The sequence below is a fragment of the Globicephala melas genome, chromosome 15, assembly GCF_963455315.2.
Source record: "Globicephala melas chromosome 15, mGloMel1.2, whole genome shotgun sequence".
Lineage (NCBI taxonomy): Eukaryota > Metazoa > Chordata > Mammalia > Artiodactyla > Delphinidae > Globicephala > Globicephala melas.
The window spans coordinates 62550441-62575593 of NC_083328.1; the positions used below are offsets into that span (position 1 = coordinate 62550441).

The 25153-nt window shown below is 42.4% G+C and overlaps 2 protein-coding genes across 10 annotated transcripts in view; one reads left to right on the plus strand and one right to left on the minus strand.

Annotated features, from left to right (window-relative positions):
- GSS (glutathione synthetase) overlaps positions 1–25153 on the minus strand; it is a 106969-nt gene that overhangs the window by 38975 nt on the left and 42841 nt on the right. The window lies entirely within an intron of this gene.
- The window catches only part of ACSS2 (acyl-CoA synthetase short chain family member 2), a 50629-nt gene that overhangs the window by 16147 nt on the left and 9329 nt on the right, over positions 1–25153 (plus strand). For 3 of the 5 annotated variants that reach the window (XM_060284374.2, XM_060284372.2, XM_030830802.3), the window contains exons 3-8: positions 20155–20246; positions 20465–20568; positions 20816–20888; positions 21170–21245; positions 21407–21521; positions 22314–22352. In XM_060284374.2, the coding sequence (XP_060140357.1) occupies positions 20155–20246; positions 20465–20568; positions 20816–20888; positions 21170–21245; positions 21407–21521; positions 22314–22352 (499 nt within the window). The remainder of the gene's footprint in view (positions 1–20154; positions 20247–20464; positions 20569–20815; positions 20889–21169; positions 21246–21406; positions 21522–22313; positions 22353–25153) is intronic. The other 2 variants (XM_060284373.2, XM_030830803.3) reach the window with 1 other exon arrangement.

Sequence of the window (25153 nt, forward strand, 5' to 3'; positions counted from 1 at the left end):
AGTTTCAGACTCTTGATGCCTTAAAGAGCCACTCCCTAAAGTGATAAAAATGAAACAAGTAGACTGTGCTGTCCAAGTCACTAGTCACTTTTTGGAAGTAGGTGGGAAATGAATAATAAATGTAGTATAATAATAATAGTATATGTTATACATTAATATATTATATGTACTAACATATGTAATAATAAGTGTGTAATAAATGGAGACTGTCTTGAGGCCTGACTCAGTGTCCTGAGCCATGTCAGCTACCTGAGTTTGTGTCTGGGCTGACTTCTTATACCAGTAAAGTAGATATTTAATGAGGAGAATGGCTTTAGATAATGACCTTTTTCTGAGCCTTCTTTATCTCACTGGTAAACTGTCTGGGGTGAACAGGATACTTGCTAAAGTTACTTCTGTCACTGACCTTCAGAATTTCTATCACAAATGTAGGGAACTGCAGTGGCAAGGCAGCTAGGAGAGGTTGGGGGAAGGGGAGGAACCCAGTACTGGCCTCTTGTCCTTTGAAGAGAGCAGGTAGTTAGGTGGGAGCATGGGTTCTTGCCTTAGGGAAGCCTCACATTTACAACAGTAAATACAGAAGGCTTGGAGCTGAAGATGGGCCTTCTCCCTTTTCCTGGATTTGGTATGGGAGAGTTTGGTCACTGGTAATGATCCCTAATGTCTGATACCTTGAACCTCTGTGAGAATTTGAGACTCTCACTCCCAGACCTTTGAGGTCCACTTCCTGTACAAAGCAGGAGTTGTAGCCCCAGTATCTCCATCCCCAACAATTCTCATAAGTGATCATTCTGATTCTGGAACACTACCAAGACCACAGAGTTCACACAATACCTATCCCATTGTTAGGCAGCTCTGTTACAAAGTTCTTAGATATATTACCTCCGTATAACTTTATTCCCATTCTCTCCTCTTCCCTTGGTCTTAGTTCTCTGCTCTGGGGCCACATAGAATAATCCCATTCTTTTCTCCACAAGACATCCCTTCAGGTATTTGAGGGCAGTATCCCTTTGCCAGGCTGAATGTAGAATTATAGATATCTAAATCTAGAAGATGCCTTGAAGATCATCTAGTTCAGTAATTTTCGATTTTCTAAAAACATTACAATCCTTTTATTCAAATATAATATTATATGTATAGTGATTGACAGGATCTGGTCTATGCTTGGGTTTCAGTAACTACTCCCACAAATTGAGCAAATTGCCTCACCTTTTTAAACCTAAGTTTTCCCATGTGTAAAATGGGAACAATAATAGTTCCTAGGGACTTCCCTGGTGGTGCAATGGTTAAGAATCTGCCTGCCAACGCAGGGGACACGAGTTTGATCCCTGGTCGGGGAAGATCCCACATGCTGCGGAGCAGCTAAGCCTGTGCACCACAACTACTGAGCCTGCGCTCTAGAGCCTGCGAGCCACAACTGCTGAAGCCTGTGCACTGCAAATACTGAGCCCACCACCACAACTACTGAAGCCCGTGTGCTGCAACTACTGAAGCTTGCGTGCCTAGAGCCCATGCTCCTCAACAAGAGAAGCCACCGCATGAGAAGCCCGCGCACCCCAACAAAGAGTAGCCCCCTCTCGCCGCAACTAGAGAAAGCCTGCACACAGCAACAAAGACCCAACACAACCAAAAAAATAAAATAACGGTTCCTAGATTGGTGTGAGGAATAATTGGAATAATCTGTGTAAAGGGCTTAGTGCTTGGCAAACAGTATGTTAGCTATTTTTACCATTATGCCAAAGCCTCATTCCTAAAACAGGAAAAAAGCAGAGCTGATCTGGTTGAAGCATAGATTGGAGGACCAGAGCTACATTCTGTTGGCTTCTTTACCTTGTCACTGTGGTCCCTGTGAGATATATGTGTGGAACCTCCGTGGATTTGCAGAACTCAGTTTGAAAACCCCTGACCTAGTCAGTGCTCTTGTTTTATGGATGAGGTAGTCCTGAGTCCACATTCCCAGGTTCCTTGTATGATATAGTTTCTTGAACAACTCCTTCATCATGCATGTTGGTCTCCTGTATACATACTCTAGTTGGCCAATATCATTTATTAAGTACTCTACCTATGGTATGCCCTGGACAGGGAATTATTTACAATCTCCCATAATGCCTAAGAGTTTTCTATTTATTCTAATAATAAACTATGTCTCCTCTGTGTTGTACGTGTATAATTGTTCCCTTGTTTTTTTGAACCTAGGTATGGTTCACAAGAACACTTGGCAGATGAGGAGCTTGAGGCTCAGAGAGTAGAAGTGACTTTGCCAGGTCACATAGCAGTTGTAACTTGTTCTGGACAGAAGAACGCTTACATTCTTTGTTATAGACACTATGCTTCTACTTCACAGACTTAGCTTCTTTGACAATCTGTCACTTATCTAGCCAGTAGTTTACTTAGATGGTTTAGGGCTGGCTTTAGAAATGTTGACTACAATTTATAATGATAATTTATAAGGCTTAACACATTAAAGGGCAAACCTCAAAGAAATAACATCCTTTCCTTAGCTGAGATGTGTTCATTCATCCATTCATTAAACAGTTTTTTTAAACTGAATATCTACTATATATAGTCTGCATACTACCTTGAGAATAGTGGGTGGGAGGCACAGGGCAATAGCAAGGGGACCAGTAAGGGGGCACTGACAACAGTTCAGATAAGATATGATAATGGAGACAACAGTAGAAGCTGTGAAAAGTGGTCAGATTTTTTATTTCTATTTTTTTGGCTGCACTGTGTGACTCATGGGATCTTAGTTCCGTGAGACGCCAGGGATTGAACCTGGGCCCTTGTAAGTGAGAGTGTGGAGTCCTAACCACTGGACCACCAGGGAATTCCCCAGATTTTGGAATATTTTGAAGGCAGAGCCAATAGGATTTGCTGATGAACTTGATGTGGGGTATAAGAGAATGGAGTCAAGAAACAAAGGTTTTTTTGTCTGAGCACTGGAAAGATGGAATTTCCATTAGTTGAGTTGGAGAAGAAACTGGGAGGAGAAGTTTTGGGGGAGGATCAGAAATTTGTGTTTCATACACAGAGATGTAAAATTGCAATTGTGACAAGTGCTAGGTAGACAATGAAGAATTTCAAGTAGAGATGTGACATATCAGAGTTACATTTTGAAAAGATCACTCTCTTGATCATGTATATATTAGAAAAAACAAAAACCAAAACCCAGAAAGCCTACCTGAGGACCTGCAGGCAGAGGTCCCAACCATTGCTTTATGACCTTCAGCAAGTGATGACACCCTTCTGAGCCTCAGTTTTCTGACCTTTCAAATGGGGATAGCAAATCTTGTTTTGCCAGTCTCAAAAAATTGCTACAAGGATTAGCTGAGATGAAAGACAAGAAAACACACTGAAAAGATTTATTACTATGAGGTGGTGCTAATACTCATACATATTACACATGTCTAAGGGCACTGTTAGGCAGAAGGATTCAAGACTGGCAGCCACATATGACTTTTCTATACTTTACAAAATGTCCTTCTTTCCTCTAATGAACTTAACTTCTTTTCTCAAAGTTGGCTCCAAATCCACCATTTCTAGGAAGTGTTTCATAATTGACCACACTTAAGTTATTTCTTTTGCATTCCTTTGGTGATTTCCTACTTCTGCATTTTCTTGTTCTTTTTTTTTTTTTTTTTTTTTCATTTTCTTGTTCTTGATTGCTCTTTCCCAATATTGGCCTGATGTGGTGGGTGGTTTAGATCTCTCCAATTAAAGATTTTAAGTTTATGAGAGTAAGGACTAGCCTCTCATTCCCTTACTTTCCTAATTTGGCAAGCAGTAGGCACTGATCATTGGGTGGCCACTCTGGCAAAGATCGTCCATTTCCAGTCCTCTGTGGATTGGGAGTTTAATAGGTAAAATGTTTTGAGGTGGAGGAAGAGCCTTTAGTCTAGGAACCTCTCTGACTTTTCCTGACCTACAGAATAAAATTTAAGCATTTGCGGCCCTATATATATGAGCCCTCTCTAGTCTATATTTTGAATCTTTAAAGTTTTGAAACATTCTTAAATTTATAGAAAAGTTACAAGTATAGCTCTTCCTCAGGTACTGGGGTCTGTGCTTAGGTAGAGACAGGAGAGTGGAGCTGACATGCCAGTGGCCTGGTGCTGCGTCTGTAGCAAAGTGTGTGTGACCCCCCCTGAGACCTTTTAAATCCCACTTCAACCAAGAGCTGAAGCTAATCAGCGAATATGGGCTCTGAAGGAACATGAGGTCTGGAGGGTCAACTTTACTCTGGCCAAGAGCCGCTACTGAACGCCTCTATTTGAAAGCAACACCCTGCTGCAGTGACTCGCCTGCATCCAGGTGCTGTACGAGGGCAAGGTAAAGCTGGATTACCTGGGTCTGAAAATCAAGGATATTTTGGAGAGGTCTTCAAGTTTGCCTTGGCCAAGTGTATTCACCATGCCTGAGTGCTGATCTGCCAGCACCATATCAGGGTTTGTAAGCAGGTAGTGAACGTGAGTCCTTCATTGTCTGCCAGGACTCCCAGAAGGACTTCTGTCTTTTCCCTCTTCTCGCCTTACCGTGAGGCCTCACAAAGAGGAAGAAATGCCAAGAAGGGCCAGGGTGGGGCTGGAGCTGGCAATAATGAGCAAGTTTAAGCTCCTCCATCCCCTCCGACTGGTGGATTGTCTAATTTTCTAGCCAGATAATAAAACAGGATCAACACTTAAAGATAAAAAGGCAAGTTGCAAGTACAATACAAATAACTTTTTTCTTGAACCATTTGAGAGTAAGTTGCAGACCCTGAATAGTGTGTATTTCCAACAAGGACTTTCTCCTATATAACCATAATACAACTATCAAAATCAGGAAATCAACACTAATACACCACTATTATCTAATCCTCAGACTCCACTCCACTGAAGTTTTACCAGTTGTCCTAATAATGTCCTTAATGGCAGAAGGATCTAGTTCACAATTACACATGACATGTGGTTGTCATGTCTTTTTAGTCTTTTTTTTTTCTTTTTAGTCTTCTTCAATCTAGAATAGTCCCTTAGTCTTTTCTTGATTTTCATGGCCTTGACATTCTATCTTTTCAATCTTTTTTTAAAATAATTTTTTAATATAATTTTTTAAAAATTTATTTACTTTTATTTTTGTGTTGGGTCTTCGTTGCTGCGCGCGGGCTTTCTCTAGTTGCAGCGAGTGGGGGCTTCTCTTCGTTGCAGTTCGCGGGCTTCTCATTGCGATGGCTTCTCTTTGTTGTAGAGCAGGGGCTCTAGGCACACGGGCTTCAGTAGTTGTGGCACGTGGGCTCAGTAGTTGTGGCTTGCGGGCTCTAGAGCACAGGCTCAGCAGTTGTGGGGCACGGGCTTAGTTGCTCTGCGGCATGTGGGATCTTCCTGGGCCAGGGCTCAAACCCGTGTCCCCTGCATTGGCAGGTGGATACTTAACCACTGCGCCACTGGGGAAGTCTGAGATTTTTTAAAATTTAATGAATTTTTCAGCAGAGACCCCCAAAGAGTTGCCAATTTAAAATTTTATGAAGTAAGGATATTTTTCAAACCACAAATATCAACTTATGTCACTATCACTCAATTAAAAATAACTGCATGAGAATATACATAGCAAAAAGTATAGTCCTTTATATCAAATAAATTTAGCTTTATGAAAAAACACAACTGATAGATGAAAATACTAGTATTTAGGATTGTTACTGGCCTGTAGACTGGCCTGTGTTTTCCCACTTCTGCATCTAAGCCACCCTTGTTCCTTTCTTCCTGAATTGGTCTGTTCCTTTTCTGGGCCAATCTAAACCTTGCTTATTCTTTAAGAACCATTTGAAATGCTATCTTCTTTGTGAAGCTTTTCCCCGATTCTCCCTTTCCGACTCTCTTTCTTGCTCTCAGGCAGAATGAATAATAAAATCCAGACTTGGAAAGCACATTTAATGAAATATTCCACTCATTTACAGTTGAGGCAACTGAGACCCAGAGAAGTGAAGTAATTTGCAAAAGCTCTCACACTGTGAAAGGTAGTGAAGCTTGACCTATAAATCTAGTTTTCCTGACTCCTAATCCAGAGCTCTTTCCCTGTCTATTTGTTTCCCTATTTGTTTCCCTGTCATTGTAGCATTCTTGCCCAGGAATGAGAGAGCTTTAGCTGGGATGTAAGGCTTTGAGAATAGCTCTCATCTAGGGTTCTAAGGTCTGATCTATTTATTAAAAGCCTTATGGTTTTACTGGAGAATCCTTATTTATTTATTTGCCCTGGAATACATAACATAGAGTTGTCCTTGCAGGAAACGTTTCTGTAGCATATCAACACATGCATTTCTGATTGATTTTTTAAATTGAATTGTATACTTTGTATTTTTTTAATTAATTAATTTTTACTTTTGGATGTTTTGGGTCTTTGTTGCTGCACGCGGGCTTTCTCTAGTTGCGGCGAGCAGGGGCTGCTCTTCATTGCGGTGCGGGGACTTCTCATTGTGGTTGCTTCTCGTTGCGGAGCACGGGCTCTAGGCACACGGGCTTCAGTAGTTGTGGCACACAGGCTCAGTAGTTGTGGCTCATGGGCTTCGTTGCTCCGCGGCATGTGGGATCTTCCTGGACCAGGGCTTGAACCCATTTCCCCTGCATTGGCAGGCGGATTCTTAACCACTGCGCCACCAGGGAAGTCCTCTTACTGATTTTTGATGAGAGGCTTATTTTTGAAACCAGTGTTTGTTTCTTTTTTGACCATTTTTTTTTTTTTTTTTTTTTGTGGTACTCGGGCCTCTCACTGTTGTGGCCTCTCCCGTTGCGGAGCACAGGCTCCGGACGCGCAGGCTCAGCTGCCATGGCTCACGGGCCCAGCCGCTCTGCCGCACGCGGGATCTTCCTGGACCGGGGCACGAACCCGTGTCCCCTGCATCGGCAGGCGGACTCTCAACCACTGCGCCACCAGGGAAGCCCGCCCTGACCATATTTTAATACATGGAAATCTATCCAAATGAGCAGTCAGACAGGCCTTTTGTTGAACTTTAGTTTCAGCTACTCTTGAGGATTACTATCTTATCTTTTTTATTCTTCTTCTTATTATTGAGGTGTAGTTGACTTATATTAGTTTCAAGTGTTCAAACTACAATATTGTAGTTTGATATTTTTATGGATTATACTCCAAATAAAGTTATTAAAATATTGACTGTATTCCCTGTGCTGAACATTACATCCTTGTACCTTATTTATTTTATATCTAGTAGTTTGTACCTCTTAATCCCCTTCACATATTTTGCTCCTCTCCTCACCCCTTTCCCCCCAAGGTAACACTAGTTTGTTCTCTGCATGTGTGAGTCTGTTTCTGTTTTGTCTTATATGACATCCAAACTGACAGAAACCTAATTTTTTTGTATGGACAGCTGTGCTCCACAGACAATCCATTAGCTTCTAGCAGCAGAGTTGTTGTTGTTGTTGTTGTTAGATTCTTTTTTCCTTTGACTTTTATTGTTTTAGGTCTTACATTTAGGTCCTTGATCCATTTTGAGTTAATTTTCATATATGCCAGGTAAATGCAACTTATGGTCAGGTAAGGGTTCAACTTATGGATAGTCATGCTCCATGGACAATCCATTAGCTTCTAACAGCAGGTTTAAAAAAAACTAATTTTGTAGATATTTATAGAAATTTGTCAGGCACTGTACAAAGTACAAAGAATGTAGCAATAAGCATGAGAAATCTGGTCCTTGTCCTCACGGAGCTCACAACCTGATGGGGGCAAGATTTTTACTTGTGAGCCAGAATTTTATTTAGGAAGGAAATGTTGGGGATAATGTGTTTTTCCTTATTTCCAGGGGGAGTGGGGACATGTCTCTAGGAGCAAATGGGTGTACAAGTGCTCCTGTGACACTTGAGCATTGATTGCCAAGGATTGTGAATATAGACATATGTGGGTTCCCTTGCCTGAGGTTTTGGATCTTTCAAAATCTTCAGAATACTGAAGAGGTCTTGGTGGGTATGGTCTTGACCATAGGCTAAAGCTCAAAGTGGATGGGAGTCTTCTCAGCTTCTTTACAGTACTCCTGGAGATTCTTAGGAGAGAGGCTTCTCCATGTTCATTTAGGTATAATCCAAATTGGTATAGTGGAACAAACACTAGCCTGGAAGTCAGAAACCTGGAACCTAGTTACAGATTTCTCCTGAATTCTCCTTGTGTGGCCTTGGCAATCCGTGTCCTCTGGATTTCTTGTATCTTTAAAACAGGGATAATAATACATGTTCTACCTACTGCAAAAGTAGCTGTGAAGATCAGGTGAGGGAACTGTACTCGTGTAATGAATTAGCTGGATTCTTATTTGATGTACACAAAAACCAGCGAGGCAGGCATACAGGTTTCATTATTTTAATTTATTTGTTATCTACCTCAGCTAAGTTTGTTCTTTTTTTTTTTCCCAAGTATAATCTCATTTCTCTGAAACTGATTTTTAAGACCCATTCTCCTGCCTCTGAAAGGAAGAAATGATAATCAAGGAGTCTAAGATACATTAGTGATTATCCCCCTCTTCTTGACTCCTTCCTCCCATCTCATACTTTACAGAGAAGAAAACAGAGGCTCAGAAAAGAGGGGAAATTTTGTGCAAATTCATACATTGAATTAGGGGTAAACAATAATCTAGGTCTGGTGACTCCAAATAATTACCTGAGGATCTTGTTAATAATCGAGATCCCTGGACCCCACCCAGCCTATTGAATCAGAATTTTCAGAGGGTAAGACTTCTGACTTGTATTTTTAAAACCTCCTCAGATGTTTCTGATGTGGTGGGCAGTGGCAGGGTGTCTTTGAAAAATAATTAGTTAGATTAGTAATCTAATGCCTAAAAGAATTTTGAAAAATTATGTAGCTCTTCACACATTTTAAAGTTCACATTTAAACATTTTATTGTAATATTAAATAATTGCAAAGAATTTAATTTCCAATGTGTTTTTTATTGTATACATGTATATATTTTATATATCTTTTTCAAAATCTTGAAACTGCAAATTTAGCTCATATAATTTACAGAAAATGTTTATCATATTACCTAATTTGAACAGCCAGTTCTCACTGTCAACATAGCCAAATCAGATTTACTTTGTTAGAAAATGCCTAACTTCTTTTTCAGTTAAAGCAGTTATGCTAATATATGACCTGTGATAACTATTTAACTTCTGAATTATAATTCTAGGAGAAATAAGGCAAGTAGACTTGCCATGAGTTTGTCAATTAAGATGTTACTCCTTTCAATATTGATTTCTTATGGAAGCTCTCTGATTTGCTTTCTTGGGGCTCTCCCTCTGAAGTTATGCATTTTCAAACTGCCCCTTTGTTTGGCACTCTGGAGGGTTTTTTTTAACCTCAGCATTGTATTGGCATAATAAGGTTTGGGATAAGAGAGAGAGATGGCATTGTTTTATAAAGTGGGAGAAAGAAAGTGGGAAAGGAGAGCCAACTTAGATCAATGTTAGGAAAGATTACATATGAAAATTGAGTCTCTGGACACTTATTCTCTTAAAACTTTTCCTGCTCAGGTACATACAGGAATAGAGTACTCTAGCTTGAAAACTACTGATTTAAACTATGATATCTACCTAAATAACAAAGAACCATTGAAGTGAATATTTTTGCATGTGTCTGTTATACTTGAGAGACTTGATGTACATGTAGTATGTTGTTCCTGGCTGTTCTTCCCACTTTCTTTTTCTAACCCAGGCATATTCCTGTTTAAGGCAGCATTCCAAATGCTGTGATAATAAAGGAGCTAAGAGAGCTGCCCTCATTCACTTGTTTTGAGGAAGGCTAGCATAGTTGTTCCATCCAGGAACAACTGGATGGTAGGAATGAATGTGTATGATTTCCCTCCTGTAAGCAGGCATGTAGGCAGTGGGAAAAGGGTTAACTTCTATACTGGCCCAGGTCTGCCTTCTCAACAGAGAAGACATGTGGAATCCAACTGTCACCAAAGCCACTTTGGGCAGGGGGAACAGGCACAAGGTCTCTGGAGCAAAGCCTGAAAATAGCTGGCAGGAGAACAGGGTGTAATTATAGCTCAAACTGCGAAGCATGTGTCTCACAACCTGAACTGCACATCCAAGGGCTTCTTCCAGTCTCTTCCATGGCATAGAGTCCAGAACTGAGCCCACTGTAGGGGCTCAAGAAACTCTTCTTGATATGTTTCCAAATCCCATTCCATTAAGTTTTAAATATTTTTCCTCTGTGTCTGTTTCCCGCTGCCTGTTTAGCATCTGTCTTCTTCATTTGTATCCTCTATTATCCCCTCTTTCCTTCCATGTTTTCTCACTCTGATCAGCCTAGATCTGGCTGATCATGTGAGCAGAGTTTATTTGTTCATATTTTTATCCATTCATTTCACAATTATGTATTAAGTGCCCACTGCGTGTCAAACTTTGTTTGCTAGGCACTGAGGAGGAAACAGATAAAACGATGTCCTGCCTGCCTTTAAGGAACTCACAATCCAGTGAGGGAAACAGGTGTATACATATGACTATAATGTTAAAAATAAAACAAATAAGTAGCAAGTCTTTAGGCAAATAGAAAGAGACAGTATGAATGAATGAACAGTGTGAATGAATAGTGCTAAGTGCTAATAATGCTAATAGTGCTAAGGTTCAATCTTTCAGGAAAGGAAGATTTGTATAGATGTCTGCTTTTTTTCCCAAATCTGTGTGCTTTTTGCAGTTCTAATCAAAACCACAGTAAGTTCAAAAATTTCTCAGATATAATTCATAGCATATAGTTTACCCATTTAAAGTACAATTCAGTGACTTTTGGCATATTCAAAGAGTTGTGTAACCATCATCGCAATCAATTTTAGAACATTTTCAGCACTGCAAAAAGAAACCCCATACTCATTAACAATCACTCTTCATTTTCTTCCAACTTTCCTTGCCTCAGCCCTAGGCAACCACTAATCTACTTTTTGTCTCTATGGCTTTCGCTCTTCTGCACATTTCACATGAATAGAATCATACAGTATGTGGTCTTTTGTGTCTAGCTTCTTTCACTTAGCATAATCTTGTCAAGGTTCATCCATGTTGTAGCATGTATCAGTACTTCATTACTTTTTATGCAGAATAATACTCCATTGTATGGACATACCATATTTTATTTATCCATTCTTTAGTTGGTGTATATTTGGATTGTTTTCACTTTTTGATATCTTGAATAATGCTGCTACGAACTTCGTGAACAAGGTTTTGTATGGATGTATGTTTTCAATTCTCTTGGGTGATCATAGCTGTACTAAAATCCACATTTGGTGGACTTTAACCCCACAGTTCTCAGGACTCCTACACTTTGATTTTCTTCTTTATGCTAATTCTGGTTTTGGAAACAACATTGCCCTTTTGGAGGCCATGTCATTTAGCAGGAGAATGCCCTGAACTAGAGACATAGACTCTAGAGCTAGCCACGGGTGACTGTTAATATTTAAAATAGATTAAATTAAATTAAAATTCAGTTCCTCCACCACATTTCAAGTGTTCAATAGCTATATGTGGCTTGTGGCTACCATATTGGATAGCTCTGCTTTAGAATAATGCTGCTACTAATGTGCTAAGTAACCTCGAGGCCATCGCTTCCCATCTGTGCAATAGGTTTCTCATCTGTAAATAAGGGTGGTGAACATCAAAAGCCCTATCCTCCTCTGGCATTCTAAGTGATTTAGGATTCAGTCTTTGGTATTTGCCTCCTCCCACCTCCTCCTCCAGCCTTTTTCCCTGTTCATCCAGGAGTACCCAGAGGGAACATTAAGCTGCTAATTGGTCAAGTTATGTTGCTCCCACTCCCTGCTCCCTTGGTGAAAGGGAAAGTAACTTGAGGGTATACTTATATCTAAGTGCTTCACATTTGTGCAGTGCTTTATGGATCATAGAACACATTATTTCTTAATTTTACAGAATCAAAGAATCTCAAAGTTCAAAGGGCCTTAAAGGTCATCTCAAACTTCACTGAACATGAATCACATGGTTGCTTATAAAATGAAAATTCCAAGGACCCCACTCCCTCAAGAATGATCAAGTAGATGTCAGGGTCTCCCTGGTCCAACCTGCACACTCCTATGCTTCTGGACAGCTCTGACATTTAGAAAGGCTTTCCTTATATTGAACTCTCCCAATTGACATAGCTCTTCCATTTATAATTACAAAATGCTAGTCTGCTTCTTTCCCATAATTATCCTTCAGGTTCATTCATTCATTCAGCAAGTATTTATTGAGCATCTGCTATATACAGGGTTCCTTGCAAGGTACGGGGGATTCAGCAGTGAACAAGACTAACATGGTCTCTGCCTTCAGGAAGCTTACAGTCTAGTAGGGGAGACAGACAATTAGCAAAGAAAAAAAAGTAAATAAGTAAATAAAATAATTACAGCTTGAGAAAAATGCTACGAAAAAAATACACAGTTTTGTGATGAAGAATAACAGGAAGGACTAATGCTACTTGGGGTGGTCATGGAAAAGCCTCACTAGGAAGTGACAGTTAAACTGAGATCTGAAACATGAGGTAGAGAAAACCATTCAAAGAGTTCAAGGAAGATAGGAAAAGAACATGGCATGTTCTGTCGGTCAGAAGGCTAATGTGTTTGGAGTCTATTAAGCAGAATGGGACAATGACATAAGATGAGTTGGAGAAGATACAAGGCATAGTAAAGTTTGGATTTTCTTCTACATGCAATGGAAGCCACTAAAGGGTTTTAAGCAGGAGGTGCTGTAGTCTGGTTTGTGTTTATAATAGGTCATTTTGGTTTATGTATGGATTGGAAGGGGGCAAGAGTGAAGTGGAAGACCAGTTTGGGGCCATTGTGGTCATCCAGGCAAGAGATGAAGGTGGCTTCTGCTAGGGTGGAGGCAACAGAGATACAGATATTTGAGACTTACTATCATGCCTCTCAGTATCTTCTCACCTCCAGGCTAAACAGATCAGTCCAGTCTTCCTCTTATAACAGGTTTGACTACTCTCATCAGGATGTTTCTCCTCTGGAAGACCTAACCCACTAGGTTAGATCCTGCCATCTGATGCTTCTGTGAAGAACCCAGTTTTCCCCACCTATTTTTTTCCTCAGCTCTTTCCTCCTATCTTGTGCCTTACTTTTCTGCTAGTCTAGGGAACTAAAATCTCCAATCTAATGACTATCCTTCTCATATTAAGAGGAGAGCTCTAGTCTTCCCTGTCATTAATCAATTATAAGTTTTTCAATGATTTGACCACGAAGCTTAAGTACTTACTGTGCCTACTGCGCACAGAGGAGACAGAAACGAAGACATGATCCCTGCCCTCCAAGAACCCAGGGTATAAGGGGAAAGATAAGGCCCCAATAAATGCAATACAAGGTAAACCAATAGATCACAAGGAAAGTGAGATAAAGGGACTTGGAAGGAAGGAAGAACTTTCAGCTTTGAGGTAGGTGGGGGAAAAGAGAAACTAGGGAAGACTTCGTGGAAGATGTTACCTTGGAGCACCTGGGGCTGCGGGGTGGACAAGAAGTGCCCTTTTATATGGAGTGGTCAAGGATGGCCTCACTGAGAAGCCAACATTTGAGCAATAACTCAAAAATAGGGAATAAGTCATGTGGCTATCTGGGGGAAGAATGCTCAAGTAGAGGGCAAAAGTTCTGAGGCAAAGTGTGCTTGGTGTTCTTGCCAAACAGTGTGGAGGCTGTGTGGCTGGAACAGAGAGAGAGGGAGAGGAAGAGAGAATGGGAGTACTTGAGGACAAAGAGGTAATGAGGGAATAGACCATGTAGGAACTAGCAGGCCAGTGTGAGGACTTGCATTTTGAGCAGAGGAATGACATGATCTGACTAATGGTGATTTTGGACTATGATAGTAGAAGTAGATGTGAAGGGAAGTAGTCTAATTCTACATATATTTTGAATCAGTAGTGGACTACAGTAAAATTTGGAGAGTATAAGGGTAAGGTAGTTGCAGAAGTTTTCCTGGAAGAAAAATATGAGAAGATTATATACTTTGAGTTGTTCCATACCATATGGCCTCCAGGTGAGAGGGAAGTAGTTGGGTCTACAGCAAGTGTTCCCAATCTGTAGCCCATCAGCTAAATCTCTCATTAATAGTTTTGTTTGACTACAGTGTTTAAAACTTTTAAAAATTAATTGTCATAAAATAGATAACTAACGAGGACCTGCTGTATAGCACAGGGAACTCTACTCAGTGCTCTATGGTGACCTAAATGGGAAGGAAATCGAAAAAAGAGGGGATATATGTATATGTATAACTGATTCACTTTGCTGTACTGAAGAAACTAACACAACATTGTAAAGCAACTATACTCCAATAAAAATTAATTAAAAAAAATTAATTGTCAACACTTAAAAATTTAGAAACAGGTTTCAGGCCTCTTTGAAAAACTGAAAAAATTGGCAACATTGAGACCTTATTCCCAGAGGGCAAAGTTAATAGACACTAAGTTTAAGTACTAGATGCCTCTTCTTGCCAGAGCATGTATTCTCCAGTTTTCCAGTCCCTGCCTCTCCCTATTGGCCCCCCAAAACTAAGTGTCATTGCACATATGCTGCTATTTTCTTTTTTGGATATATTAAAAGGTTTTATTTACTTATGATTCAAATTTTAAAATTATGAAACATTCCAAACATATAATTTTCTACACTTGACACATATTGATATTTCACCTAGGCTTTTTTTAATTGAAGTATAATTTACTTACAATATTATATTGGTTTCAGGTGTATAACATAGTGATTCGATAGTTTTATACATTACAAAAATGATCACCACAATAAGTCTAGCTACCATCTGTCACCATACAAAGTTATTGTATTATTGACTATATTCCCTATGCTGTACATTACATCCCTAAGACTTTTTTATTTTATAACTGGAAGTTTGTACCTCTTAAGCTCCTTTGCCTGTTTCACCCATCCTTCCCCCCTGCCCAGCACCCCCCAGCAGCCTTTAGTTTTTTCTCCGTATCTATGAATCTGTTTCTGTTTCATTATGTTTGTTTATTTTGTTTTTAGAGTCCACATATAAGTGAAATCATATGGTATTTGTCTTTCTCTGTTTGACTTACTTCATTTAGCATAATACCCTCTAGGTCCATCCATGTTATCACAAATGGCGAAATTTCGTTCTTTTTTTTTTCCAAATATTTCTCCCATTCTGTGGGTTGTCTTTTCACTTTCTTTTTTTTTAATTAATTAAATTAATTTATCTATTTATTTTTGGCTGCATTGGGTCTTCGTTGCTGCACGCAGGCTTTCTCTAGCTGCGGCGAGCGGGGGCTACTCTTCGATGCGGTGCGCAGGCTTCTCATCGCAGTGGCTTCTCGTTGTGGAGCACGGGCTCTAGGTGTGTGGGCTTCAGTAGTTGTGGCACATGGGCTCAGTAGTTGTGGCTCACGGGCTCTAGAACGCAGGCTCAGTAGTTGTGGCGCACAGGCTTAGTTGCTCCGTGGCATGTGGGATCTTCCTGGACCAGGGCTCAAACCCATGTTCCCTGCATTGGCAGGCGAATTCTTAACCATGCCCCACCAGGGAAGCCCCTGAACCCTATTGATTTTTTTTTTTTCAAGAAATTTTAGATATTAATTCTATCTTTTTTTAAATTATTTATTTAGACTAGGGTCTTCGTTTGGGGTCTTCGTTTCTGTGCGAGGGCTTTCTCTAGTTGCGGCAAGTGGGGGCCACTCTTCATCACGGTGCACGGGCCTTTCACTATCGCAGCCTCTCTTGTTGCGGAGCACAGGCTCCAGACGCGCAGGCTCAGTAGTTGTGGCTCACGGGACTAGTTGCTCTGCGGCATGTGGGATCTTCCCAGACCAGGACTCGAACCCATGTCCCTTGCATTGGCCGGCAGACTCTCAACCACTGCACCACCAGGGAAGCCCCCCCTATTGATTTTTGAGTTTGCAGCTCCTAGTGTAGAAAAAAGAGGCCTGGACCCTGAGTCCTGGTCCCTGATCTGCCACAAACTATTGTACAATGTGACCTTGAGCACAGCAAATGGACTCTTTGGATTTCTTTGGAGTTAGGAGACTAAATTGGATGTTCTTTTATTTTTTTAACATCTTTATTGGAGTATCATTGCTTTACAATGTTGTGTTAGTTTCTGCTGTATAACAAAGTGAATCAGCTATATGTATACATATATCCCCATATCCCCTCCCTCTTGCGTCTCCCTCCCACCCTTCCTATTCCACGCCTCTAGGTGGTCACAAAGCAAAAATCTGTTAACATCCTAGAGGGCTGAGACTAGTACTTTGTCCCCTCCCCTCTCCCAACCAGCCAGGGGCCCTAGCTGGGTGTGTATGTCAGAGAAAGAAGACACTGGAAGGAGTAAGGTGCCTATATCAATAATGTATAACTTAAGCCCAGGGCCAGGGAGAGGGATGTACACTCTGTGTGTGTAACTGGAAGTGGGCTCAAGTAAGCTGTTCTTGTATAGGTTTGTGCTTATATATTCCTGGGCACCTTCTATGTACCAGGCTCTATTCTAAGTGCTAGGGATGTAGCAATGAACAAAACAGACAAGGTTTTTGTTTTCATGGAGTTTATATTCCAGTGAAAGATGCAGATAATATACAAGTGAATAAAATACATGAGATAATTTCAAGTAATAGAAAGTTCCATGAAGAAAATGAAACAGAATAATGTGATAGAGAGTTTCTGGTGGGGCAAGCTGTACACATACGTGGGTATATAAATGTGTGGTACATACGTACACTTGCCAAGGTCCATATGCTTATGCTATTTGTGCCTATGTGTGCAAATGAGCAGCTTGTATTTCTACAGTGTTTTTTTTCTTTATTTCTTTTTTCTTTTTTTTTTTGCGGTATGCGCGCCTCTCACTGTTGTGGCCTCTCCCGTTGCGGAGCACAGGCTCTGGACGTGCAGGCTCAGCGGCCATGGCTCACGGGCCCAGCCGCTCCGCGGCATATGGGATCTTCCCGGACCAGGGCGCGAACCTGTGTCCCCTGCATCGGCAGGCAGACTCTCAACCACTGCGCCACCAGGGAAGCCCTACAGTGTTTTTATATTAGTATATATGATTTTATGTATGTGAATGCATACAGGTCAGCTGGTTTGCATGGGTGTGTTGTATATGTTGGCATTTAGCTGTAACTAGAGATGTTCTGGTGTGCCACTCGTCAGTGAGCCAGTTTTGGAAATGGCTTTTTCGCATCTGGCCTTCAGGGCCATTTGCCAGCTTCCTCTCTCCCCGTTCCTTCCCACTTTAGATAGCTCTCTGTGCTTGTCTCCTCTCAGCCCTAGGAGGGCTAAGCCAAGGAGAGGATAGTAACTAACTCATCTAGCCAGGAACTGGAAAGAAGCTGATAATCTTCTGTGAAATCTCCAAAGGCCTAGCTTCCCTGCTAGTCGCTGTCCTTCACAGCATGAGGAGAAAGAGTCCTGACTTGAAATCAGAAGACCTGAGGATCTATTCTTGGCTCTGCCACCTATTATTGTGTGACCTGGACCAAGTTACTACATCTCTCTGAGTTTCAGTTACCTCCTTCATAAGTACCCTGGGTAGTAAGGAAGAGGGAAAAAAATGACCTTTATGGGGGGGCTACGTGGTGCTGGAGCCTGAAGGAGGTGGGAAGGCATTCTGAGCAGGGGCAATGGCATGATTAAGAGTGTGGACGTGGGACTTTGTGTATACGGGAAGCCAGGCGGAACCTACTTAGAATAAAATTCAGACTTCTTACCATGCCTACAAGGCCCTATGTGATCGGGCTGCTGCCTACCTCTGATTCTTACCCCACTTCTTGCTCACTATGCTCCAGCCATACTGGCTTCCTTTCTGTTCTTTGAATAGGCCAAGCTCTTTACCACCTCAGTGCCTTTCCAAATTTTGATGTTCTCTTTGCCCAGGATCCTCTTCCCAAGACCTTACATAGTTGCCTACTTTTCATTACTTGGGTCTTAGCTCAAATATCATCTCTCCAGAGAGAGGCCTTTGGGGGCTTCCCTGGTGGCGCAGTGGTTGAGAGTCCGCCTGCCGATGCAGGGGACACGGGTTTGTGCCCCTGTCTGGGAAGATCCCACATGCTGCGGAGCGGCTGGGCCCATGAGCCATGGCCGCTGAGCCTGCGCATCCGGAGCCTGTGCTCCGCAACAGGAGAGGCCACGACAGTGAGAGGCCCGCGTAAGGCCAAAAAAAAAAAAAAAAAAAAAGAGAGAGGCCTTCCCTCACCATCTTACTTAAAGTAGCTATCCTCTAATATTTATGAATATTTGAAATGTACATATCCTTTGACTCAACGATTTCAGTTCTACTAATTCATCCTACAGGTATATTTTCAAGTGAGTAAATGACATATTAAAAAAGATATTCACTGAAATATTTATTTGTTAAATATAAATTATGGCATACATAAACAGTGGAACATTATGCAGATGACAAAGAAAATGAAATAGCACTGTAAGTCTTAATGGAAAATAATGTCAAGATATATTGTTAAATTTCAAAATAAAGCGAGATGATCAAGCTCTATACTTAAGATTTGTGCGGTTTATTGGATGTGTATTATATTTAATAAAAAACAAGATACAGAGTAGTGTGTATTGTATGCCATCATTTGTATAGAAAAAAAGAGAATACATAAACATAAATGCATGTATATATGCTTGTCTAATAGGCCTGTCCTATCGTTGAAGCAGCTTTTTCCCACATCCCCATTCCATGCTTGGTTGGGGACTGTGAAGTACTTATTTCTCTTCTGAACAGGATTAAAATTCAGTTTTTTAAATTCATTTTTAAAATTTCCATCTTCAACGATATCCCAAGGACCTTATGAAAGATGCTAACGGTGTAGCCTTCTTCCAAAGAGATTTCTTGGTTACTCCTCACTAGTTCAGTTGCCCTATACCCTTCATCTTACTAGGAGTGGCCCTGTCTGCATACTGACTATTTCTGGAAAGTTACACAACATAGTAGTTACAATGGTTGCCAGGAGGCAGGGTGGTTGGAGGTTAGGGGTGGGAGGGACACTTCTCATTACATATCTTTTTATGCAGTACGATTTGTATGTATTACTTATTTGAAAATCATAAAATTGAAAAATAATACTGAGGGGAATATTCTTATAGTTAAATCTTTGCATACAGTCTGAAAGTTCCTTAAGATGTCTTTTTGAAAATTATTTCTCAGTCATTATTATGTCATTCTTTATATTCTTCATAATGCTTATCATAATCTGAAATTATCTTGGTTATATTTTTTACTTGTGTATTTCCTGCACTATCATTGGAATATAAGCTCCATGTTGTCAGGGATCTTGCTTATCTTGTTCATCAGTGCCTTATTTCTATACATATATATAGCACATAGGAGTTGAATAAGCAAATGAATAAATGAAAGAATGACTGAAAGAAACCAGGCTGAAGCCTAGACAGGAGTAGGAGGCAAGGCTGAGGAGGTAGAAATCAGCTGATAGAGGGTAGTGAGTCTTAACTTTAAATGTGCATCAGAATTACCTACTGATTCTTTTTTTTTAAAATTCTTTTTCGAGTATAGTTGATTTACAATGTTGTGTTAGTTTCAGGTGTACAGCAAAGTGAATCTGTTATACATATACACATATCCACTCTTTTTTAGATTCTTTTCCCATGTAGGCCATTACAGAGTACTGAGTAGAGTTCCCTGTGCTATACAGTAGGTCCTTATTAGTTATCTATTTTATATATAACCTACTGATTATTTATACCAGCTTGTAGTAAAGAAGCAGATTCTTGGACGTTGTGATTGTGATTCTAAGTTTGGGCTCAGGAATCTACATTTTAACAAGTTCCCTAGGTGACTTGGGTACAAGTGATCTGGAGACCCCACTTGAGTAACACCAGTGCAGTGTTGACATCACTTTCAGGAAGAATCACATCCATGATATAAATTCTCCTTAATACATGCCTAGGATGGAAGAGAGAAAACCATCATCCCATTTTATCAAATTAAATGAGGTTCAGAGATGGCAGTGCATTTTCCTGTGACACACAGCTTGTGAATAAAGTACACCTTGTAAAGTCAATGTATCTGACCAGTCAGCTCAAGGTGTGGTGGCAGATGGCTCACCCTCATGGGACATTCCCAGGCCTTGGTGTTACTGAATGGATTTTATGACTGTTCCTATTTTTTTGTTTGGGGAAGAGGTCATACTCCCTAATGACTGGCTCTTTCTGATGTATCTCAGGGAGGGCAATGAGCCAGAGGAGACCACCCAGATCACATACCGTGAGCTTCTGGTCCAAGTGTGTCATTTCAGCAATGTTCTCCGAAAACAGGGTGAGTGTGGGGATATGGGGAAAGGACTGGAAAGCCCAGCCTTGGGGTATCTGAGGACTTGGGGGAAGTAGACAAGGAATAGAAGGAATCTGGTAACGGAGGAACCGAAAAGGTCAGCTGCTGGGGCGGGGGTGTGACAGTGGGTAACTGGATGAGAGGGAGCACGTAGCAGCAGGTGGGGTCCACCATGGTCCATGGTCTGTGTCCTTTACCTGCAGGCATTTGCAAGGGCGACCGAGTGGCCATCTACATGCCCATGATACCGGAGCTCGTGGTGGCCATGCTGGCGTGTGCCCGCCTTGGGGCTCTGCACTCCATTGTGGTAGGAATTTGGGCTGGAAAAAGGGGCCTGGTGGGGGATAGGGCTCAGGAGAAGTAGGTTGGGCCTGGATGATGGAGGGTCTTAAGAACCAGACTAAGGAGTTTAGAATGTCATAGCTTCCTTATCAGTTATCCAGTTTCTTCTATGACCTTGGCTTAGAGACCCTGAAGGTTTTATAAGTGACTCCTTTCCTTGTTCACTCGATCCCTGGGTCGCCCTCTCCTTCAGTCTTTCTTCCCTTCCCTAGTTTGCGGGCTTCTCTTCAGAGTCTCTTTGTGAACGGATCCTGGATTCCAGCTGCAGCCTTCTCATCACTACAGGTGACTACTTCTCTCACCCCTTCTCCAAAACCCCCCACACTCAAAGTCTTGGTCTTCAGTCAGCTAGTTGGTATTTGGGACTGCTCGGCATAAAGGGTAGGGGCAGCCTACCCTTCGTCTCCTGGTTCCACCTCAGCCTACCCTCTGTCAGCTCAAATCAGCTGGAAGAGCCAGAGACAAGAGGCCTACCCAGGAGGACTGTGGACATTGTGCTCACTAGGGATAAAGGGCTAGGAGTGTGGTGCCTTCCTAAGGCTTGGAATGTCTGTTGCTCCCCAAAGATGCCTTCTACAGGGGGGAAAAGCTTGTGAACCTGAAGGAGCTGGCTGACGAGGCCCTGGAGAAGTGTCGGGAGAAGTAAGTGTGTTTGGTCTGCTGGCTACTGCTTTGAGTTGACTAGGCATTTCCCCAGTGCCAGGTCCCTTTTGTCCCTCCTACCCTAGATGGACATGGGTGGGTCTTGCCAAATTCTCTTTGGAGCCAACCAGCCCACCACTTCAGGCTTTTCTTTCCTCCAGGGGTTTCCCAGTGAGATGCTGCATTGTGGTCAAGCACCTGGGGCGGGCAGAACTGGGCACAGGTGACTCTCCCAGCCAGTCCCCCCCGATTAAGAGGCCATGCCCGGATGTGCAGGTGAGTCTGGTACTTCTATGCCCTCCTCTGGGCTCAAAGTGGCTCCCTCTTCCTGCCCAGGAAGTTCCCGGTGTCCTTCTTTGTTTCCTCATCATAATGCTGAGGATCTGGGAGCAATCCTAGGAATGGCTCCTCTGGCAGGGCTGACTGGGAGCTGGGGGACTTTGATCTTGGATGTAGGTAGGGAGCCCCTTGTACCTTGGGAACTTAGCATGAGAGATTGTGAGGAAGACTCCTGTGCTCGTTGGGGTATTCTAATAGGCACAAGGGATGTTCAGGGCTTGGGCTTGGGTTAGAAATGGGCTGACTTGGGTGACTATCTGTAGTCATCTTGATTGCTGGGCTGTGGTTTGGGGTGGGCTACCTGTGTGGTCCCACCATGGAAGGACCAGGATCTGCCCCTCAAGATATGGCCCTCATTAGCTTTGGATACACGCTTCTGATGGAAAAGCCCAATGGTGGCCTCCAGGTCTAAGGGGCATGAAGGATGAAAGCTCCAGGGTCCAGAAGGACAGAGGGTTCCTGAGACTCTGTGACTTGAGGGGCTCCGAGTGGTCTTAGGGCTAGAGAGACTTCAGTCTAGTCTAGGAAGATTGGAGACCCCTGTCCGCATTAGGGGTTCTGAGTGTATAGGGGCTGTGTAGAGGATCAGGAAAATGGAGGCTGGGAGGACCAGTGAGAGACGGGCCTGAGGGAAAAGAGGCAGCCAGAGGTTTGGGGCACAGTGACCCTTCCCTCCCACTCCCCTATCCTCAGACTCTGCTCACCACCCTTTCCATGGGCTCTTAACAGGGTAAGCTGAAAGAGAAACCCAAGCGCATCTGGCCCCAGGTATCCACCTCTGCACTGCCTTGGGCACTGCTTCCCTACATGCTTGTTTGTGTGTCCATCTGCTCTTTGCCTGTTTGCCCCATTGAGGTGGCTGCCAGACCTAACCCCCTTCTCTCTGCTTCTAGGTCCTTTGCTATCTAAGTCACTCTGAAGGGTCATGAAACCAAATGCTTGTTGCTACCTCTCTGAGTTGGCGTAGAGCGTGGATCTCAGAGAGGTAGCAACAGACATTCCATTTCACTCCTCCTGCTTAGGACCACTGTGGGAGAGAGGACCAAGTAAACTTGTCAGAAAGTTTTTACTGTGCACTTAGTTGAGGCAGAACCAGGAGAGACAGGAGGAGGGACAGGTAGAGGAGGTACAGACCTTGACCTTGGGAATTCACCATCAAGTTGGGCAGTTAGATGTGTATTAAAAATGAAAACCTAAGTTTTACATAGGGCAGCAGAGAAGCTTCCTAAATATATTTATAAACTACTTTGGGATTTATAAACTCTGATATAATTAAATGCTAAATTGAACAAAAGTTACATTGTAGGTGGTTCTAAGAAGGGAGATCTCTAAGTGGGAACTCAAAGCCAATTAGTATAGGGGAGAGACTGGGCTTGGAGTCCAGAGACCAAGTTTTAGCTGTATGACCTTGAATAAGTCACCTCTTCTCTCTGGGCTTCAATTCCCTTATCAGTAATGGAGAGATGAGAGTATATGCTTTAAAGGAACCCACCTCCCTTACTAAAACAAAACATAAGAGCCACTATTCCTCTGAGTTTTACCATCCTCCTAGGGTGTCTTACTCTAAATCTGCTATGATCTACCTCTTAGGCTAATGGTAAATATAATCCCCCTTTTCTCTATTCTCATTAGCATGGTGGAGACAGATCTGATTCCCAGGAGACAATGCTTTCATCTTAAAATTCAGGCAGGGACCTAAGACTTTTCTCTTGAAAAAGGAAACAAACTTAGTGGTTAGAGTATAGGCTCTGGAGCCAGACTACTTGGGTTCAAATCTTGGCTCTGTCACCTGCTATTGTGGGAACTTGGGCAAGTTACTTAGGCTCCCTTGCTTCAGTGTCCCCGCCTCTAAAATAAGGATAAAACTGTAGCTACCTGATAGGGTTTTGTCAATGTAGGTAAGGTGTTTGGCACATAGTAACTACTCCATAAATGTTAGCTTTTATCATTTCTAATATAGCAGACAGGCTGGCATTTCTTTTTTTTTTTTTTTTTTTTTTTGCGGTACGCGGGCCTCTCACTGTTGTGGCCTCTCCCATTGCAGAGCCCAGGCTCCGGACGCGCAGGCTCAGCGGCCATGGCTCACGGGCCCAGCCGCTCCGCGGCATGTGGGATCTTCCCGGACCGGGGCACGAACCCGTGTCCCCTGCATTGGCAGGCGGACTCTCAACCACTGCGCCACCAGGGAAGCCCAGGCTGGCATTTCTAAAAGGGAATCTAGAAAAGAAATAGACTCTTATAATTCTTAATACCAGAGACCCTCAGGTCACAGGCTCCTGGATTTTTGTTTCTTGAAGGTGAAAATAGCCAGTTACCAAAAAACCAAAGACCATAAAAATTGGCTTACAAAGTCCAGGTCTGAGGACTGCAGTCAAAGCTGCAGAAATCTTGGCAGAGCTCCAAACCCCTTCATCCTTAAGCAATCTTCAAGGGAGAGCCTGGTACAGTTGGCAGGTACCTTCCTCAACCATGTTACCTATGAGCTTCCTCATATTTTTCTCTCACACCTGGCGGCTGCCCTCTCTAAGGTTATTCTGGTCCAATAACAAAGGCCAACTCCTCGATTCTTATTTCAGAAAATTCAAACCTTTTCCTGATTCAAAGCACTGGGCCCTCATAAGTATACACCTAATTCACAACCAACATATGTGCCACTAATTGAGCTCACCCTGCTTCCTGGTGCTGGTTATCAGCTCCACACCTGGAGTACCCACCCCACCCCTTCTTACCCACACCCACAAAAGAAACAGTTTTACAAGATTACAAGAGTCCCCTCACTGCCACAGTGTAACTGCGCTTTGCCCTTACTTGTACCTAGTGCCTTTTCTATGACAACTCACACCAGCACTGTAGACCAGCGCCATTTGCCCAAGCATTCTTTTTTTTTTTTTTTTGCGGTACGCGGGCTTCTCACTGTTGTGGCTCTCCCGTTGCGGAGCACAGGCTCCGGACACGCAGACTCAGCAGCCATGGCTCACGGGCCCAGCCGCTCCGCGGCATGTGGGATCCTTCCGGACCGGGGCACGAACCCGCGTCCCCTGCATCGGCAGGCGGACTCTCAACCATTGCGCCACCAGGGAAGCCCCTGCCCAAGCATTCTTGACGCACTTCTGCTTAAATACATTAATGTCCTCATCTCAAGCAGATCATCTGGTGGGAACAAAATTATCCATGTGACAATGTATGTGTAGACCCATATGGCTATTCCAGTAAAAAAAAAATAGGGTGTATTTTTGTGTTTCCTAGCTGTGGGCAGCTTCTCTCTCTTCTTTCTTTTTCTTCTTAATGGTGCCTCTCTTGGCCTGGACTTGTGATTGTTGTGATCCTTATGTGCCAGAAGCTTCAAATTCTCCAGAGTAAGGGGCAGGTAGTACAGAGAGAGGGGAGTTGTAATTTTATAATTTATCAAGGTATGTGTTGCCTAAAACTTTGGGGTTTTTAAATATGGACACAGTAAATTACCATAGAGCCATATAATGGGAGTAGGGTGTTTCTCTTACACTATCATGTCTACCTGCCAGCCAGGGCCATAGAACAAGAAGCTAATGAATATGAAAGAGTTTCGTGAC